The sequence below is a fragment of the Doryrhamphus excisus genome, linkage group LG8, assembly GCF_037039965.1.
Source record: "Doryrhamphus excisus strain RoL-2023G ecotype Guam linkage group LG8, RoL_Dexc_Guam_v1.1, whole genome shotgun sequence".
In the NCBI taxonomy this organism is placed as follows: domain Eukaryota; kingdom Metazoa; phylum Chordata; class Actinopteri; order Syngnathiformes; family Syngnathidae; genus Doryrhamphus; species Doryrhamphus excisus.
Window position 1 is genome coordinate 19,344,521 of NC_136364.1, and position 22,214 is coordinate 19,366,734.

The following is a 22,214-nucleotide window of genomic DNA, read 5'->3' on the forward strand; positions in this document are numbered from 1 at the left end:
CCTCTACGCCTCCTACCTGGCAGCATCCTTCTACCAATATATTCACTATCTCTCTTCTGGACATGTCCCAACCATCTCAGTCTGGCCTCTCTGGGAGTGACCAGAATGGATAGGATCAGGAACGAGTGCATGAGAGGGACATTACATGTTAGAGCCTTGGAGATAAAGGGCCTCTAACATGTAATGTCCCTCTGACACTCTCTGGGAGTGACCAGGATGGATAGGATCAGGAAGAGTGAGAGGGACATTACATGTTAGAGCCTTGGAGATAAAGGGCCTCTAACATGTAATGTCCTTCTGACACTCTCTGGGAGTGACCAGGATGGATAGGATCAGGAACAAGTACATGAGAGGGACATTACATGTTAGAGGCCTTGGAGATAAAGGGCCTCTAACATGTAATGTCAGAGGAACATTATCTCTAAGGCTCTAACATGTAATGTCCCTCTCACTCGTTCCTGATCCTATCCATCCTGGTCACTCCCAGAGAGGCCAGACTGAGATGGTTGGGACATGTTAGAGGCCCTTTATCTCCAAGGCCTCTAACATGTAATGTCCCTCTCACTCGTTCCTGATCCTATCCATCCTGGTCACTCCCAGAGAGGCCAGACTGAGATGGTTGGTCTAACATTACATGTTAGAGGCCTTGGAGATAAAGGGCCTCTAACATGTAATGTCCCTCTCTTGTACTCGTTCCTGATCCTATCCATCCTGGTCACTCCCAATGAGAACCTCAAAATCCTCATCTCTGCTACCTCCAGTTCTGCTTCCTGTCTTTTTCTCAGTGGCACTGTCTCTAGTAACAGTCTAAAATAACATTGTTGGTCTCACCACAGTTTTGTATTGTGTGTATATTAATACATTTGGATTTATCATTGTGATAAATCATTATCAAAACATGCTTCACCTTTAGTTACTTAAGACACACACGATCTTATGTCTCATCATCAGTGATTAACCTGAGTGTGTTTAGTCATCTTGTTAGATTAGCTTTCAGATCCTTGTCACTGGCAAAGGTTCCTGTCATTGTTGTAACCACAACAGCTCAAACGCACAAACAACACAAATGGAGTATAACAATAATAATTAACCTTAACCAGAAATACGATGTTTAAAATGGACACCTTCAGCCAAGTTTAGATGGTGTACTATACGATACTGCAGTAACTAACGTGTGTTTGTTTTGTCATTTCGCTTCAAATAATACAATGCAGCAGCAATGACATATCTGCTTGATATTCATCCACGTCCATAATCCATATTGTGTATAGTACCTCGCGCTAATGGAAAAACGCAAATAGCAATTAAAGCTGTAGCAAGCCAATTGCAACAGGGGCAATAAACGTCATTGTTATCATAGTTTGTATGGTCAGTTTTTGTAATCTCAGTTTGAAAAAAAAAATAAAGCTTTTTAGTTTCCTGCCTGCCTTCTTACCTACTTTCCTGGCTCCACATTTCCCTCCATAAATCAGGGCGGATATGGGTTTATAGATAAGACCAGCAGTAAATTAGGTCACAGTGGTTTATCCCCCCCCCCCCAAACCATTAATACTTTAGCGCTACAGTCAAAGCTACCCACATTTTAGTGCTATTTGGGGAAAAAAAGCCTTTTCTGAACTGAAAATTTTGGTGAGGACCACCTATGTGTATAAAATTTCAGTTTCAGTCTTTATGTGGTTACAAATGCTCTGTGAATTCATTTAATAATTTAATTTTGGTTGATAAGTTCGGAAAAGTTCGGACATACACTAAAACTCATATCAGAGTCTAGGAACGGAACTTGTTTGTAACCCGAGGACCACCTGTATTCTTCACCACCTTATGTAAATGCCAGAAATATCGAAGCTGCAGTTTGTAGTGGCACTATTTGTCATGTTCCACTATGGTTTGCTAATGTCATGTGGAGTTAAAAAGGCTGGAAGATAACTTGTTTACAATTGCATGTAAGAAATTGAATGTGAAGAAAACAAAGACCCCCAATTAAAAATGGAGCATGACAGGAAGGGGGGATTCAAAGCTGTTTCTCATTCATGTACAAACACAATTATCAGCACGCACCACTGTACCCTGTCGTGCTTATCTTCTTTGTTTAATTCACTGGCAAGTTATATGCTGTGGTGCCGCTATGAAGTCATGCTATTTATGCAGCAGACAAGTGCAGGTCTGATTTAGAGGGGGAAACAATTTATTGTCAAAATCAAAACCAAAATCAATCGCTTCCGTCCAACCTGTTTTCTGCATCTGTCTCTCTCACATCAACTACCTCATGTCCTCCTTCACTACATCCATAAACTTCCTCTTTGGTCTATAAACGCAGCATCCTTCTATCAATATATTCATTATCTCTCCTCTGGACATGTCCCAACCATCTCAGTCTGGGATCGCTAACCTTTTCTAACATGTAATGTCCCTCTAATGTACTCCTTCCTGATCCTATCCATCCTGGTCACTCCCAATCTGTGCTACCTCCAGTTCTGCTTCCTGTCTTTTCCTCAGTGGCACTGTCTCTACACCAAACATCGCTGGTGTTCTCACCACAGTTTTGTATACTTTTTTAATTTTTCAAGTCTATTTCTAAGCACAATTCAAATGTAAATAATGAAAAGCACAAAGGCTGTACCCTGAAGAACTCCTTTGTAGAACCCGAGTCCAGTGTCCCGTAGGCGATTTCTGTCTGTTTGGCCAAGTCCTCTGCGCTCTCAATGGGGGAAACCATTCTCTCCACAGTGAGGAAGGCAGCAAGGTTGGCTGTGTAGGATGAGATGATGATAAGGGTAAAGAACCACCATACACCTCCTACTATACGTCCAGACAGAGACCTGGAGAGAAGACAGATGGAGGCGGAGGAGGGAGAGAAAAGGAGCGAGGAGCAAGAGGAAGTGAGTGGGAAGCGTGAGAGAAGGATGGGTGCAACAGAAGGAAGAGATCAAACAGTGGATTTGAGATGTATATTTGCAAGTCGACAATGAAGGACCAGGGATGTGTGAAGGTTAAAGGGATAAAAAAAAATACATAAGAATAAGAAAGATGTGGGATTAGCAGAGGAAAAAAAAACAGACAAACAAGCTTAATTATTATCAGTTTTGCAAAACATTTTCACCACCTTGCATGACTGTGGGCAGAGCATTACTGCCAAGTTAAACGCTTTCATCCCTTCAACCAGTTCAACAATAACAAAGACGTCATGAAACAGATTGTAATTTGGGCCCTCCTCCAGCCTTCACAGCCTCATTTTTTTTCTCTTCCTCTGTGTCTGCTCTCTTTATCCAACGACTGAGAGCAAGCACATCAACTTAAGTGGCAGTTCTCTTTGTTTGCATGAACTTGTTTTTTTGCTGAGGCAACAACAAGGGAAAATGTGAAGTCCTTCCTGGAAATGCAGTCTTTTAAACCCCTTTTGAAATGTCGAGTGCACAAAACACTTCGGTAAAATATGCATGCCATGGATGCCTTTGCCAGCTTCGAGGAACGTGAATAGTTAGCTAAGACAAGGACATAACGGCTAATGATAAGGAAACATGCACAGATTTTTTCTTTCTGTTCCATTAACACTTTTCATCACATGACTTATGTGACTATTAGCGGTAATTCTCTCCTGGAAAAAATAGTTTGACATTGCCAGAAAGTCATTGAAATATTACAGTCATATTTCACACTTCCATAACTTTTGTTGGCAAAATTTGTAACACCACTTGTACATTTTTATTTAATTACAGGTGTATAATTTAGTAGACAAGTTAAATGACTCAAGTGGAAATATTAGACTGTTCAAAGAACCCAAAAATTGGAAAATTCATTAATTCATTAATTTTCTATCGCTGATCCTCACGAAGGTCGCGGGGGGGGGGGGGGCTGGAGCCTATCCCAGGTGTCTTCGGGCGAGAGGCGGGGTACACCCTGGGCTGGTGGCCAGCCAATCACAGGGCACATATAGGCAAACAACCATTCACACTCACATTCATACCTATGGACAATTTGGAGTCGCCAATTAACCTAGCATGTTTTTGGAATGTGGGAGGAAACCGGAGTACCCGGAGAAAACCCACGCATGCACGGGGAGAACATTCAAACTCCACACAGAGATGGTCGAATGTGGAATTGAACTCGAGTCTCCTAGCTGTGAGGTCTGTGTGCTAACCACTAGACCGCCGTGCAGCCTAAAATAAGCCCTTTAAGACACAAATAAGGCTCATGCTTGTGTGTGTTTCAATGAATGTCTTCCCTACCAGACCTGGCAGGAAGTGATGTCAGGAGTTGTGTTTCAGGTTTAAAAGTAGACTGTGTTTTTATGAGGAACTATTGTAGGAGTAAAATTGGAAAATTTATAAATTTCAATTAGTGCAGCTAATATTACCGTGTATGTTTGCCGTGCACTCGGTGCTGAGTCGCCCAATTGTCTAAATTCATTAGTTTGTGGAGGGTGTCATTCAATAAAACCTCAAGGTCAAATACAATTTGTTCCTGGTCGTTGGTCAGCCGCCAATTTGTTGTTACTTAAAAACTGTTTTTCCCGTAGAAAGCAGCATAGCAGGATAAATAATTGTTTTTAGGGTCGAACTGGTTCCTTTTTTAAAACTGTACAGGCAATGTTCGAAATTAGAGGTCACCAATGACTGCGCTGCAGGCCTCTGCTGGTCCGTGGGCGGTACCGAAACCTTCAGGCACAAAAAAATAAATGAGTAGGGTTGGGCGATATTTTTTATATACCGACTGGTATAGATTCCACACACATCAAACAGTGACAATCTTACGTCTGGGGGATATTTGTGGGAACAGGAGCCGGTCCATGGGTCTGTTAAGTTCTGTTAAGTGCAACTTCCGGCACATTTTCCCCCAAAAGTCTGTATTACTTTGCCTCAGGTAGGCATTCGTCATGAGTTTTCCTTTTCCACGATGACTTGACACAGCCATACTGTCACTGGCAGGCTGTGAATGAACCTTCAGGAATCTATGTGGGATGCTGTCCGTCATTTTGCAGTCATCTAAGATGACTCAGCCACCACCGACCTGCAGGAAGCCTGCACCTCCATTTTAAACCTGTCCTCGCTCGTTACTTGTTGTCAACATTAAGTCCTTGAAAGAGAAGAAACTTTTGAATCACATCTCAAATGGAGGATTAGAACTTTGATACGACATTTAACATTTCTATCATAGAAGGCATCAAATAAAAATGTCCTTCAGGAAAGCGGTTAGTTGTCCTTGACTTATTTTGTGTGTACTAACAGAGGCGGAGAACATGAGAAAAGAGGTAGTTGTTAAACAGCATTTGGCCTTGGCCCAAGTTGGAGATGGTGTTTACCTTCTGGAGGTCGATGGAGTGAGCTTTCATTCAGATAAGGCAGTGATGGAGAGTACACTTGCATGCATGTGTATAAGTGTGTGTGTGTGTGTGTGTTGCTGGATAAGCATACCGAGTGACATCCTTGATTCGTCATGTGATGCGACTTTGAACACATTCGTCTGGCGGTGAGAATGTGGGTGTTGGTATGCAACAGGCGACTCGATTCTGTGGCGGGTCATGTATCATCTATGATAGCCAACAGATTGCCTCCCCAATTCTGTGTGTGTGTGAAAGATTAATAGCGCACTGTTCATTTTTTCCCCCCTTCACACACACACATTGTTGCACACAAACACACTTTTCTGAGGAACATTGTTTGCATGCAGCACGTCAAGCTTTTTCTCACCCTGCAGACGTGAACTATTAAAATATATGTGGCACATGAGAGCTTGGTCTTTTTCCCGGTGTATGAAAAGGTGCATTCTGTTATGCGGTTGTTAATGTATTTCTAAAGATTGACTGCTTTATGCGCGTATTGAAAGCAATTAAAATCACCCATGGCCGTGACACATATTCATGCTGTCATGCTCAACATCCAATAAACAGAAAAAAAGGATAAAACTGACACTCAAACAGAGGGACAGTCAAAATGACCTATACACTTGACCCTTGACCTCATCCAAAAGAAAAGTGTTATGTAAAAATGAAACACAAACTTTTTTATGTTAGTATGAGGACATGATGGTGCCGGTCATGGTGTATAAAGGTCTGGACCAGATTGGCTTTCCAAAAAAAACACCCATGCATGGGGAGAACATACAAAATAAGACGCATCTTTTTGTTCCCCAATGAGCTGGAAACCTCATATTACAAAGATACAACATAAGGTGGCCAGAAATATTCCAGGATTGAACAAAGCAAAATTTGTTCTCAATCAGAAATCACTCCACACTCTTTATTACTATCTGGTTCTACCATATCTTACTTATTGTGTGGAAATATGGGCTAATAACTATAAAAGCAATCTTCACTCGCTAAATGTACTGCAAAAAAGGTCAGTAAGGATAATTCATAAAGCCGCCTACAGAGAACATACTAACTTCTTATTCATAAAATACTTAAACTTAAGCTAAAATAATGCATAAGGCTAAAAATAACCAATTATCTAAAAATGTCATCCAATACTTCTCTACAAGAGAGGAGAAATATGATCTCAGGGAAGAACTACATTTGAAACACTTATATGCTAGGACTACGTTAAAAAGCCATAGCATTTCAGTATGTGGAATCAAACTATGGAATGGATTGAGTAAGGACATCAAACAATGCACAACGATGAGCCAATTCACGAAACAATACAAGCAGTTGATGTTTGCTAAATACAATGAAGAGTCTTGAACCCGTCATGATGTGCTATATATATCACTATATTGACACTTACTATGGTACCCATTATGGCATTGGATGCTCATATCAATTAAAAAAATACATTTTTATTTTTTTTTTAATTTTTATTTTTTTTTAATTTTAAATTTTTAAAATTTTTTAGTTTTTAAATTTTTCTATTTTTTAAATTTTTATGTTTTTTATTTTTTTATGTCATTGGATGGTCATATCACCTCTTATTATTATTATTTAAAAAAAAACAAACTCAAACTGTATTATGGAAAGCAGGAAGTGAACAAATGTAACAGTTACTGATTGTAAAAGTACCAGATGGAGGGGTAGGATTTAATAAGCTTTGCTTCGTCCTACTCCTTTTGGACATGTGGAACTGTGAACTGATTATGGGATGCACTCAATTGTAATCTGATGCATGTTCAAATGAAATAAAACCATTACCATTACCAATGACCCGTTGACAGTATGTAGCCATACAATCACAAATATATATTTTGTAATTCCATATTTATAAAAGGTACCTGCATTTTCTTCCAAAACCAGTACATCCATTTTGAATCACACTATATTCCGTTCACAGCAGATGACTGCCAGATATATTTCCGGCATGGGAAGTGAGCCAAAACAAGTCAACAATCATTGGCTAATATTATAGGGGTCCCCAAGTAACTTCTTAAGCCAATAAGGAAAATGAGGAGACAAGAAAGCAAAGTTGAGCCGAAATTATGACAGCAGCTATTCAAAATAATGACATCACTTCCAGGCTAGTGTGCCAAACAACTTGGTTTTCCAAGAAGTTTTTGTTTTTTTTTGTGCACTATTTTGGATTAAAGTTAAACGGAAGTATGCAGACCTTCCACAATGGCATTGAAGATGTGCTTTTCCCATTGGATTGGATGGAAAAAACACGAAAACACTCCTGTCACTCTATGCTATTGTCATCTACTGTCTGGAAAACAAACTCCAGGCTTGAATCGATGGCGAGTCGGTATTTATTGTATGTATTCTGTACAGCGTGTTTTATCCCTTAGTTCCAAAGTAGTGCATTATAGTTTTATGTAAATTGACTTGCACACATTCTTTCCCTCAGATAGATGAAGCCAAGCGAGTTGCAGTTACTGTGAGCACCTCCAAAAACTATTAAACGTGCATTGCAGTGATATATTCCGTCTGTACAAGTGTATTTTAATTGGTGACCTTGTGACCAATCTAAGTTGGTAAGCTTCAATGCACCACTGTAGTTTGTTAGTCATTCCATTAGATGGATCTGTTGCAATCATTAAGTATGCAGGCCACCCGGGGCCATTTACTCAATACATCTCACACACACACACGCACGCACACACACACACGCGCACACACTCGCTATACATGTAACCCCAGCCAGTAGTGTGCACAGAAGAGAGCTGTAATTTCAGATTACACGTCCAATTCCTCTGAGATGCTTTCTTGTGATCAGTTTACCTCTCATGCACCGCGTCTTGGTCCTCCTCATCGTCACTTTTCTGCCTTGTATGTTAACAATTCCTGTCCGAACATCCAACTGTCCATCAGGCCCGCCTCCCACCTTTTCTACGATGACCTTGCCAATCACGGATATTAAGATTTCAGAGGTCAGTATTTAAAAATGACGAGTGGGTGGATGGAAATGTCTTGTCAAGGTCAACCCGACAATAGGGGTCAGTCTTGCTTTCATGTCTCCTGACAGGCACTTCATTTTTATGTAAATACAACCAGGCAGGATTTACATGCCTGGTTGCTTGTGTCCCATAAGTACTCACATGCTCCTTGTCATGGAAAGTACATACATTAAGCCAAGGATTAGACTCAGCATTGGTATATAGCCTTGAAAAGATCTGATGACTGAAGATAAGAAAATCCGATGGAGAGATTGGATGCAGTAGAATGTAAAAAAAAGGAAAGAAGAAGAGCTTGATCTGAAAAGATAGATAAAGAGAGAGGGAAGATGGAGGCATAAGAGCTAAATAGAAGTGAGTGTAATACTCAGACTGCAGCAGAGAGCAAGGGATGCACACGGCATACCAATCATGGCAGCTCAATACACAACACACGGTGATTTTGGCACTCACACACACACACGCTGTGTATACATTCAAACAGCAAGTGTCATACGCCGTTTCCCAAGAGGCATTCATGAAGGTTACAACAAAGACAAGTGGTGAAAATACACAGCAAACATAAGATAAAGATGAAATAATTATATAAGGAGAATAAACCCAAAACACTACGATAAATGTCATCCTTAATATGTTGATCTCTCCCGACATGCCAAATAAGGGTGGAGATTGGGAAGGGAGAGGATAAAATAGGATGATCTCATGGTCATGGCAGATGTTCCTAACTTGGAAAAACTTCTTATGTACTCCCTTTGACCCGTTTGGATGCCAGTGGGTGATGGATGCATGGGCTGCAATGTACATATACTGCATCATTGGCTGCCATCATGGGATATACTTAAATTGCATACAGTCGTAAATACTGCTCGGTCTCGGTTTGTATGTGTGTATTCACAACATAGCACACAAACTACTCAACAAAACTCTGTGGAGATGTTCATAGGACACTGGAGATTGCATCCAGTTTTGATATGGATCCAGATATACACCTGATAAAAATTAGAAAAAAAATTGTTAGTCGTTATCGCCCCCTAAATTAATGACTTGCCCCCCAAAAATCAACATTTTAGAAGGCAAAAAGCACAAGATGCATCCACGCATCGCTCATCTCTGTGGCCCTTAGTAAACATCCAATCACTGTTAGTATTTTAGTACTTTGTGGAAGCAGAAAGTGATCCATTAATAATTAACAACAATTAAAAATAAATATTAATATAAGATTGGTTGTTAAAATCAGTCTTTAGGATGTATTTTTTAAACCTTCCATTTTTCCTCAAGGATGATGAGTAGGAGATACGAGAATAGATCATGAAAGGTTCTCCTATTTCTCGATGTATATGCTGGTGGAAAACAAACAAGATGCCTGGATTAGCCTGATGCTGTGTTTAATGTGTCAGGAACAGATGGCGTGTCCCACAAAGTGCATGGCACCCATTGTGGCCTCTGATGTGCAGTCCAGTGGGCCCTGTGCATTTGAAGGCAATGAGAGGCGTTCATTTGATTGGTTAATATTATACTCGGCTGTGTTAAACCCTCTTAACGCCTTCTCTCCTCCCTCTTTGCCACTTGCACCGGTGGGAGGGACGGTTGTGTGGGTGCGCCATGCTGTGCCTGACTGCGCTGCTCACGAAAATTGCAAAATGCGCTGGCCACACCCCATTGCCCCATTGTCTATGAAACCAGAATCCCCCTAAAATAAAAGTCAAATGTTCAAAATAGGACTCAGTAATGAGGAGCTCATTATTGAGATTATTATTATTGTTGTTATTGTTGTTACCAGGAGGCTAATGGGAATGTTTTTCTCACTCCCATGGCTTCTTTTTGAAGCTCTACTTAGAACCTCCTTAAAATCCAACAATCCAACAGTGCAAAAACTTTTCAACTAGTCTTAAAATTTTGATCAGGCGTGTATATTTTCCTCCTTCATTTATTTTGCATCTGGAATTAGAGCCAGCTGCCTGGCTAGAGTGGAACCGTTTCTGCAGTGAAATTTGTTGCAGACGTCATGTGTGTTTTGTGTGACTAAGGGGTGTCTATCCCCCACATTTGAGTGGAGATGGTGGAAGAAAATCTGATAGCAATATACTGTTTCAGCAAAATCCATATCATACAATTCACTAGCTAAGTGGGCATAAAAGGTTTCTCATTTTCACATCTGTAAAACACTTATTTCTGCAGACAATGTTTCTATAGATTTTTGTACCTTGCCTGGAGGTTTATTCATCTTGTGCTTTTTTGGCAGAAAGCCTACCCAGTGAGCTTGATTAATTTCCACTTTCTCTTTCATCAAATGATTTGATATTCTGTGCCATTCATTGTTATTGGCAATACTCCAGTAAATGCAAAACTATCTGAAGCCTCTTCCCACTACTTAATGGACAAGGAATACAAAAACACTGTCATTTTACACAAGGTCACATGGTACACCTCCTCCTCACTCTCCCTGGCCCCCAAGGAGCCTCACGAACCAGAGCGAGTTTGCTCCACTAGCTGTCATTCAATCACTCACGGGGGAAGTGATCGCACTAAGTAAAAGTACTTATCTTTTGACTTGACTTCATAATCTGCATGAATGTATTGTGGAGTGCGTGAGCTTGCCATGTTTTTGAATTTCTGTTAATTTCCATTTAAAAAAAGTTCACACAAAGAATGGCAGAAAGACGGTTGAAAGTTTCTGAGATTCACAATCTCAATTCCAAGCAATGAAATTGTGATTTACATTTTTTGCAGAATCATGCAGCCCCACGACACTGAGTTTTATTTGGAAAGTTTATCACATAGTCATACTAAATGAAAGTGTTGATGAATTGAGACATTCTGGCGCAGCCTTGCTGGTTGCAGCCTTGCTCCAGTCGCTTAGCAACCATGAAAGCTAGTGGACAGTCGATACATATTTTGTTTGACACATTTTATGTAATGTTTTTCAAGGTTCGTAAGAACTTCACACTTTGACCTACTTTTTATCTCATTTTTGTAAAAGAGTAAAAAAAAAATCTAGAATGCCAACTAAACACCGATCCAAATCAGTTTATGATATAACATACAGTCTTGTTTTGGTTTTACCATTGCCGCTCAAGGAATTAAAAATACAGTTGGATTATTTTCTTGACACTTTTTAAGTGTCACTGTAATGCCTTTAATACCAATAATGCAACAATAATGTCATCTTCTCATTGTAGTGAACATTGGCAGACCTAACTTTAAAGGCGACCTATTGTACTTTTCCACATTTCTGACCTATAAATGCAGTTAAAATGTTGAATTTATGTGTTAAACAATGCCCAAGTTTCAGATATTGAGGTTTACGCATTTGAAAGTGAGCCCTGAAATAAGTTTGGGATGGCTCAATATGCTCCGTTTCAAAAGGTGTGGTAAAACTGTCCTTTTGTGATGTCACAGAAGAGTGGACTTCCTTATATGGGCATGGCTGTAAGCCAGATAAGCTCTCGGCGCTCCCCCAAGCTCTGCTGCCCCCACCTTTCCCCAAGCTCTCCTTTTCTGTTTATGTTGCTAGCAATGCCTCGTAAGGGAAAGCCACATTTGTTTACAATTCCTAAAGACGCCACCATCAGGCACAAGTGGTTGGTGTTCCTGATTCTCTACCAGCAAAATAAATGCATTTTATTCCGTCAACGGCATTTCACACTAGACTGTTTCGTGAACATGGGCCAGTATGCAGCTGGACTAGCTGACAAACTTGCCGAAGGCGGGCCGTGGGTGGAATACATTTGTGGGAAGCACAAAATCCAAAGAAATAAAGATGAATAGGTGCAGATTCTGGAAGAACTACAAAGCTTTCTGCGCGGGTTATCGTGTGTAGCTGTTGCAACACAAGGGCCGAAAAATTACCATAATAGGTTCCCTTTAAAAAAGTAACTCAACTTGCTTCTCTGGGTACTCCGGTTTTCCTCCCACATTCCAAATACATGCTATTGGGAACTCCAATTAATTAATGTTTCTGAAACATTTGGAATGACCCGTTTACATGCAAACTGGTTATTCCTGTATACATGATAATTGTAAACAATTGGGATATCCCAATCAAAACAGCGATGCACGGAGAGCATCTTGAAGAACGTCATTTCTGCTTCTGTACCCCGACTCTCGCCCGAAGACAGCTGGGATAGGCTCCAGCACCCCCTGCTAACCCTTGTGAGGATAGGTGACGATAAGAATAAATTCCAAAAACATGCTAGGTTAATTGGGAACTCCAAATTGTCCATAGGTATGAATGTGAGTGTGAATGGTTGTTTGTCTATATGTGCCCTGTGATTGACTGGCGACCAGTCCAGAGTGTACCCCGCCTCTCGCCTGAAGACAGCTCGGATAGGCTCCAGCACGCCTGCAACCCTCGTGAGGATAAGCGGTAGGAAATGAATGAATGAATAAAAAAAAAATGGTGGATGAAAAAGGAAAAAGTAACAAATCATCCCAAATCTGACATCACTTTCTCTTTGTAAGATTTTAATTTGGCATTTATAACAGCAGCAATACTGGTTTTTATTGCAGTCCGGCTATATTGGAGGTGAAAAGGCCGGGCAATTTTAGTGATGAACGCCAGCGTGACATTAACTATCACATTATCACAAGGACACACACACACGCACACGAGGGCTAAGTGATGGAGCGCTTCTGTGTCTATATTGTTGTGTAACTGCACAAGCGCTATTGTCTGCATATGTGCGTATATGAAGCTGAACTATGTGTAGTGTAGTCTTTGTTGTCAGGTGCACTTTATTTATGTGTGAGTATGAGAGAGCAGATGCATTCAAATGGTATGAGTGTTATTTGCACAAAGTGGGAAGTACATGGAGATGATGATGATGGTTCTGGTGAAGGACGAATAACGAATGAAATGGAAGATGAGAGCAAAAATATCAACAAACCCCAAACAATCAGGGGGTTCACAACGGAGACAACTTTTGTTCTTTCTCCAAATGTGAAATGTTGTTGTTAAGCAGGTGTGAAAGCGAAGAACAACTGAAAGTCCTTTAGGTAAACAAGTGTGCACAGACTGACAGCCCTTCAGCAGTAGTTTGTTTTTTAAGGTTTGTTTTAGTGCAGATGTTGAGTGAGGGAGGTTTCTGCCTCCAGGCACTACACGCACCAGTAAAAAGCTTTTATTCATCTGTTAAATGTTCTGGGTGTGTTTGTAAATAAAACAGACTAGCCGAAATAAGCGTAGTAAAAATGTCTGACAATTTCAGCATGCCACAGAATTAGTGAAAGCGAAAATACTGACCAAAAATCTGAAGGAAATGGATGAAAACCATGGAAAATATATATATTCCATATATATATAGTATATATATGTATGAATGTGAGTGTGAATGGTTGTTTGTCTATATGTGCCCTGTGATTGGCTGGCCACCAGTCCAGGGTGTACCCCGCCTCTCGCCCAAAGACAGCTGGGATAGGCTCCAGCGACCCTTGTGAGGAAAAAGCGGTAGAAAATGAATGAATATATATATATTTACATGAATAACTATAACATTGTCCATCCATTCATTTTCTGTGCCGCTTAGCCTTGTATTTCTAAAAACATTTACTCTCATTTACTCTTTTGTTATCATTGTTATATTCGTCCGAACAAATGTACTTTTAGTTGTACTACCGAGCATTAAATGGAATAAGAAACTGAAGAAACAAAGTGGTCTAATATTTTTTTTCCAGGAATTGTGTACAAATCCTTGCAACGTGGGGCTGTGCATTATCCTGCTGCAACATTAGGCCTCAGGATCTCATTACAGTTTCGGCACACATTCAATAAAATGCACTTATGTTGTGGCGTAAGTGACCCAAGGTGGTGATGGGATTCATTCATTCATTCATTTTTTAATGCTTAACGCCAGCCAATCAGAGGGCATATATAGACAAACAACCATTCACACTCACATTCATACCTATGGACAATTTGGAGTCGCCAATTAACCTAGCATGTTTTTGGAATGTGGGAGGAAACCGGAGTACCCGGAGAAAACCCACGCATGCACGGGGAGAACATGCAAACTCCACACAGACATGGCCGAAGGTGGAATTGAACTCGGGTCTCCAAGATGTGAGGTCTGCGTGCTAACCACTCGTACACCGTGCAGCACCCTTTGCCATTTATGCCTACTATATTGGGTCATATGCTGGAGTCTATCCCAGCTGAGAGGTGGGTACACCCTGGGATGATCACCAGCCAATCACGTATAGACAAACAACCATTCACACTCACATTCATAACTATGGACAATTTGGAGTCACCAGTTAACCTAGCATGTTTTTGGAATGTGGGAGAAAACCGGAGTACCCGGAGAAAACCCACCTTGTGCACGGGGAGAACATGCAAACTCCACACAGAGATACCCAAGGGTGGAATTGAACTTGGGTCTCCTAGCTGTGAGGCCTAAGCACGCTAAGCACTCGGTGGGATTATGGCAGAAAAATGTCATAAAACAAAGAAACAAAGGTGCATTTTATTGATGTCATGGACGAGATCTTGTCGTTCAACCTCGGCCATCACATGATGTTGCAGCGTTATAATGCACGGCCCCATGTTGTAAGAATATGTCTAAAAGAGTTATTTGAAAAAGCAGACGATAATCAAAGTGGAGCCCATAATTTATGAAGGCGTTTACCAGTTAAGCGACCTCTGTCTCTCACTCTTTTCTATCATTTGTTCTGTTGTCAAGCCCTCCCTGTTGCTCCTCCTCTCCTCAGTTTTGCTCTCTAAAGGTCTTCAGGATGACGTCCATGAATATTTGAATAAACTGCATTCTGAGGTTATCAATAATAGAATGCCATATTCATATAAATATTCTAAAAATACAGCTGGACTCTGCGTCGTCGTTGCTTCGTTAAACATTTATGGACACCTAGAAAACTGTGAAATCTCCCACCCTCGTGCACCCATATGGACAAGGTTGAGAAACTGCATATCCGTGTTTCCTTTATACTTCTATTTTTCACATTTACTGTGTGTGTGTGTGTGTGCAAAAAATTGGAGTTTCACACTGTGTCAAAGAGCAATGGGAATGTGAGAAAAGTGCTTCACATTGTAAACGGTGCGACACCATGACAGAAACACATACCTCCACACACAACCTTTAGCTGTTCTGCTGCGATTCCATAATAAATTGGCATATTTTTGCCAGCTCTGTAATATGGTCGTATTTTACTCTTTTCCTTATACCACAGGTAGTCTTCTTTTGTTAAAGGGTTACTTGTGGAACATGGATTCATTTCAGCCTTTTGAGTAAAATAAAACATGATTAACAGAATCCACTCATCAAAATGATAAAAACACTGTTCTTGAATAAACATCGTTCATTAGTTGAACTCAAATATCTAAAATTAAGGCCTATTTTCTTAAATATTGTTCACAAAATTGTCTAAATCCATGCCAGCAAGATAATCCATCCAACTCACAGTTGTGGTGTATCAAGATGCAGATTAGAGAACATAATTATTATTATTTTGGCCACTCCAAAATGTGCATTTTTATCCCACAGTACAATTCCAAAGATGTTGCAAGTGTTAGCGAGCATACAATAAGCATACAGACAGCATTACAATGTCAACCAGAGCTATTGCATGTGAATTGAATGTTTATTTCTCTACCATAATTTACGTATCTCTTAAGGAGTGTCAATCAGACACCTGGACAGCTGCTGCAATAAACATAAGCAAATAATTTTTGCATTTCCTCATCTGGGTCTCGACCTGATGTCCTGCAGTTTGTCATCTTGACTTGAGTAGGCAATAGGTCACAGTCGTTGGTGCCTGAGGTTTTGTCTTCTTGGGTTTCACTTTCCTGACGTTAACGTGGGTTGAGTGGCCCGTGGTGATCGTGATTTTATGGCATGGGCAGGAGTGTGTTACAGGCAAAGAAACACAGGTGCATTTTATTGATGGAATTTTGAATTCATTTGACGAGATCCCGAGGCCCGTTGTCAGCAGGCTCAAAGACAGTTTCTTCCACCAGGCAACTCCCTCCCTGCTTTGCCACCAATTCCCCCCACTGGCCCCCACCATTGACTCTGGGCCCCTGACTATGCCCACGCACACACCTATCTCAGGACTGCACATGCTAATTTGCACTACTGTTCATACCTCATGTCTGTTTATGCTGTTTATATTGTTAATTGTATTTATGTAGTTTATTAACCTTATTTATTTATTCTGGAGCCTATCCCAGCTGTCTTCGGGCGAGAGGCGGGGTCCACTCTGGACTGGTAGCCAGCCAATCACAGGGTACATATAGACAAACAACCATTCACACTCACAAACCTTCACAATTTGGACAATTTGGAGTCGCCAATTAACCTAGCATGTTTTTGGAATGTGGGAGGAAACCGGAGTACCCGGAGAAAACCCACGCATGCACGGGGAGAACATGCAAACTCCACACAAAGATGACTGAGGGTGGGATTGAACTCAGGTCTCCTAGCTGTGAGATCTGCGCGCTAACCACCAGATCACCGTGCAACCCAGCTTTGAAACAATGTAAGGAAATCTGGATCAATGCCAAAGTATTTACTTCAAATACATGCAAACTACACACAGAGATGGCCTAGGGTGGGATTGAACTCGGGTCTTATGCAGCCCTTATTTAGTTCAGTTATTGTAATTTTATTTATTACTTGCTGCACCGGGGGTCCGAGAGGACTGAAATTTCATGTATGCTGTATGTCGAGCAGGTATAGTATATTTGACAATAAAGTTGACTTTGACCCCACGTTGAAAGCACCTGTACACAATTCCCTTACCGTCATGCAATGATGATCAGTGCACTCTCGTCAGCACTCTTGTTTTTAGATCTTTCAGTTCAGCTCATGAAAGCTCATGAAAGATAAGGAGCAAAAGACAACATGTATTTTTTTATATTTTTGTTGAGGGTAGGATGATGGTAGGATTATAGGAAGGTCTGTTTTGTCCAACTCCCTGCAAAACTGCAACGTCTATGTGCAGCCAGATGCGGCTTCTGTCAAAAATAGAATAGACTTGTATTTTTAGAAAAGCATGCTGTGGAGCAACCAGGGGTGTTTCCCTTAGACACGCGCACACACACACACACACACACACACACACACAACGGTATGCTCTGCCTCACACACCACATGTCGTACACTCACCGTGGTGAGATGTCACAGCCCTGCTGCATGAAGGCTCCCAGTGAAAACCAGAGAGAGTTGAAGATGCCAAACTCATTTGGAGGTTGGTCGGCGGGGCCCGGCTCTGTGGTGCCCTCCTCTGGTTCCTCAGCATGCCACTCATATGGACTGAAGCGACTGACCTGAGACAGCACAGGAAATCAATGTATTTAATGTTAGTAGTGCATCATAAAGGAAAACTACCATTCAATTAAACATTAGTTATTGTCTGCCTCATTTTTGACAAGAACGTGTCAGGAAATGGAAATTAAGTCACATGAACGAAATCACGGAAATCATGCGGTGCATGGAGGATGACATAACATGATGGGATAGCGTTATTTTTTATTTGATTTAAGGTAGGAGGGGACGCGTACTTCTGAACTAAAGCAGAAAATTGAAATGAAAGACAAATATATGACCCCACATTTCTGCACGGCGGACGAGTGGTTAGTGCCCATGCCCAGCATGGTACAAATGGTGACGTACTATGAGTACTACCTAAAAATATTGTCATTTTCATCACCTTTGAAGTAAATACTTTGGCATAAATACGAATTTCCTTACAATGTTTCAAAGCTGGGTTGCACGGTGGTCTGGTGGTTAGCGCGCAGACCTCACAGCTAGGAGACCTGGGTTCAATTCCACCCTCGGCCGGGTACTCCCGGTTTCCTCCCACATTCCAAAAACATGCTAGGTTAATTGGCGACTCCAATATGAATGTGAGTGTGAATGGTTGTTTGTCTATATGTGCCTTGTGATTGGCGGGCGACCATTATTGAGAGTGACGTTACAAATACATGGATTGGACTCTTTTTTTTTTTTTTTTTAATGGGACTGGGAATGGAGTAATGCTTCCATTATGACTTAAATGGCACGCTTTCTCACAAAATTTCAGTTGTTTTTTCTAATGCTCCGATTCAGTTCAGATAAAAACAATCATAACGCTAAAAGGCTTTCCTATCCGTATCACTCACCAAAAACAGCACCACGCTGACTCCGATGTAAGCAAACACGATGCACATCCAAATCTCATATGCCAGCGGGTCCAGGAAAGAGAAGACACCTGGTTTGGACTTTTGAGGCTTCTTAATCATGATGGAGATTCCCAGAGACATGAAGGGCTTGGAGAAGTCGATCACCTCTTCCCTGACGAGAGTGATGGTAAGCGGGGCCACTGCAATTTCTGCTTTCTGCAAAGAAAATAGATCATGTTCTTAATATGCATACAAGTGTCTTTATCTGCCGTCTCCATTTTCTGCTAAAGACGAAATTAAGAGGAGAATGAGTGCAAGGACAACTGAAGGGGCAAGTAGACAAGCGGCAAAGAGGGCGATAAGTGGAAAAAAAATCAGGAGAAAAAGTGAGCATGATGAGTAACTTTTGCTGAATAGATGATGAAACAGCAATTATATATCAAACCAGCAGTGAAGATGCAATATTAGTGAGAGAAGAAATGTGCAACCATAAGTGGAGCCCTAAGAGGGCAATATCAGAAACAAGACAGGAAGTGGCACAGACATGCAGAAACATACAAGAACATAAAGATAAAAAGTGAATTATAGACAAAAGCTGTAATAAATATATTTCCCCTTTGTGGCCTCATCAGCGAGGACATTGAGCACTTGAAACAAATCAAGCCTGATTAGCGCTGCATCCTCAGTGTCACCTTTCCTCCATTAGCAATTCCGCAAGCCAATTAATGTCTGACGCTGCTCTGCAAAAATCTCTTCAATTTCACACCTCCTCAAAAGTGCTGACTGACATTGTCTTCTAAATGTTGCAAAGCAAGCAATGCGAAATCTTAGGCCGTGTGTGATGTCAACAGCATAATTGGTTGTCTTGCCGAATTCTTCAGGAATTAGCGAGCCCTCGTATGGCTGGAGAAAATGTGCACACAGAGCTTCGAATAAGTCGACGTACCGCATACTGGAGTGGGTTTGACTGTGTAAGCCTGAGGTGGGGTCACAATGGCATGAGGACTTAGTGTACCAGTGGAATGCCAATGTCACTGCAGCTGCAATAACTACTTGGCTGACTTTGTGGAGATTGCTATACTTTTGTTGAGTTGGCACCATGGAGCAGTCCTGGTCCCATGTGCAGTTGCTATCTTCTTAAATTATCACCTCTATTGGTGCGGCAGTGGCTCAGAGCAAAGCAGGTCGTAAAATGACAATGGAGGGTTGGAGATTCAAATCCCGTTTCCTGTATCCTAGTCACTGGGATCTCCAGTGCCACCTCCACTGGATGTTTATTCATTCATTTTCTACCGCTTTTTCCTCACAAGGGTCGCGGGGTTGCTGGAGCCTATCCCAGCTGTCTTCGGGAGAGAGGCGGGGTACACCCTGGACTGGTCGCCAGCCAATCACAGGGCACATATAGACAAACAACCATTCACACTCACATTCATATTGGAGTCGCCAATTAACCTAGCATGTTTTTGGAATGTGGGAGGAAACCGGGAGTATCCGGAGAAAACCCACGCATGCACATGCAAACTCCACACAGAGAGGGCCAGAGATGGTCGAGGGTGGAATTGAACCCTGGTCTCCTAGCTGTAAGGTCTGCACGCTAACCACCAGACCACCGTGCAACCCAGCTTTGAAACATTGTAAGCTATTTAGACAGACAAAGAGCAAAACACTTCAACAATTTAGCTACTGTGTCGTTTTATCGTTCGGTCAAGTCAACCCAACAGAGGACCTCGTTAGCATTGTCCTATTTTTAATTGTTAGAGGAGCTAGTTGTCATGAATATATAAAAATTTATGAGCAGAAAATCGACCGTGTAGCAGAATTATGTCCATATTTTAGCTTAGTAAATGTCAACCAATTTAGAATTATTCATTCATTCATTCATTCATTCATTTTCTACCGCTTTTCCTCACAAGAGTTGCGGGGGTTGCTGGAGCCTATCCCAGCTGTCTTCGGGCCAGAGGCGGGGTACACCCTGGACTGGTCGCCAGCCAATCACAGGGCACATATAGACAAACAACCATTCACACTCACATTCATACCTATGGACAATTTGGAGTCGCTAATTAACCTAGCATGTTTTTGGAATGTGGGAGGAAACCGGAGTACCCGGAGAAAACCTACGCATGCACGGAGAGAACATTGCAAACTCCACACAGAACTTCGGTCTCCGAGCTGTGAGGTCTCCGCGCTAACCACTAGACCGCCGTACAACCAAGCTATGAAACAATGTAAGGAAATTCGGATTTATGCCAAAGTATTTACTTCAAAGGTGATGAAAATGACAATATTTTTAGGTAGTACTCACAGTACGTCACCATTTGTACCGTGCTGGGCATGGGTTAGGTTGTGTTCAGAGAGGCTGTTTCCATGAGTATACATAGTACCCAATTACCACCACTGAATAATGGGTGTGATTCGGGTATCTTGAAAGGCACAATATAAATCCAATTCAATTTTATTATATTCAGTTAACCTTGCAGAGTATGTTGCTGGATGTGTGGTCAACAAAAGCAAATAATGGTGAGGTTCTGTAGTCCAAAAACAGAGAACATCAACATCATGTCAAAAACATGTTCATGGCCATGTCAATATACTTGCATATCCTACTGTACTACATAAATACGATTCATTCATCCTTACCCCATAAACCAACTCTCCCACCATCCCGTTCCATATCTTCGTCTCGGGATCTCTGGCGCCGTATTTCCCATCAGGCACGATGGAGATCTTGTATTTGATTCCGATGTGTTTGGCGATCTCCGAGGCCAGATCCACGCAGTACCCCTCATATTGGTCATTGCCTTCATATAACTCCCAGTTCTTCTTCAGCATCACGTAGGGACCCTCCTGCAAAAGCAGCATAAGGCGAGAAAGACACTGTTTGGAGGAGGATTATTGCACTGATGACTTTGAAAAAACTGATAAACAAGAGTGATAGAACAAAAGAGACACAAATGGACTCATATTGTATTTATTTCCGAGTGATGAAGTAAGCATTAATCTCATAAACATCAAATAAATGTTAGATACACATTAAATACACAATTCTTACTACAATACATACATAGTACAGGTAAAATAATAGAATGACATGAACACATATTTGTTCTTAGTAGAAAAACACATTTTTTATTATTATTTTAAAAGAGAAAATCCATGCAAAATGAAATATTACATCAGTTCTTCTTGCTGGATGGCTTCTATGTGAAGTGTCACAGACTTATTTCAAGTCTTGATCTGCCTCCACTGGGATGTGAACCTGACTCAGTGCTACACTGATGCTGATGCTGAGAGGGAGAGATTTTCTCGAGGAGGAGGGGAGAAAAAAAAAAGCCGTTGCTTTGAAGATGCGTTGTGAGAGGCAAAATGACTTTTGTCAGTGTACGGTTTCTAAAGATGAAAGTAACAAGTGAGCTTAATGGTTTGGTAGGTGCGCATTAAACATTAGAAATCAAGCACGCTCCCTCATACACACCCACACCCACACACACACACACACACACACACTTGTGAGTGACGGCACATCCATCATCAGTGGTGAGATATTGTATTATGCCTGAGGCTGCTGCCCTTGTAATCCAACCGAAGCAAGCCTATTAAAAGGCTATTGAACCCCTTTTAATCAAAGACAAATCTCTGATTTATCAAGATATCAAACTCCAACGAGCCTCAGCTCTGTGGATAACACATCAGAGCAAAGGATAACTATTTAGTAAAAGCAGAGTGAATTCTATTCACCAATTGGTTTAATCTTGCCAAAGTTGTACCAATAATTTTCAAT

General features: G+C 41.2%; 1 protein-coding gene across 8 annotated transcripts in view; it reads right to left on the bottom strand.

Annotated features, from left to right (window-relative positions):
- Window positions 1-22,214, bottom strand: part of gria4a (glutamate receptor, ionotropic, AMPA 4a) — a 120,367-nt gene that overhangs the window by 20,165 nt on the left and 77,988 nt on the right. For 7 of the 8 annotated variants that reach the window (XR_013628010.1, XM_058080676.2, XM_058080675.2 and 4 more), the window contains exons 11-14: window positions 21,074-21,280; window positions 18,434-18,649; window positions 17,439-17,599; window positions 2,621-2,819 (exon numbers count right to left, since the gene is read on the bottom strand). Coding sequence is in view for 6 of the 8 variants with exons in the window: in XM_058080676.2 (XP_057936659.2) it covers window positions 2,621-2,819; window positions 17,439-17,599; window positions 18,434-18,649; window positions 21,074-21,280 (783 nt within the window). In the remaining 2 variants the exon portion in view is untranslated. The remainder of the gene's footprint in view (window positions 1-2,620; window positions 2,820-17,438; window positions 17,600-18,433; window positions 18,650-21,073; window positions 21,281-22,214) is intronic. The other variant, XR_013628011.1, reaches the window with a different exon arrangement.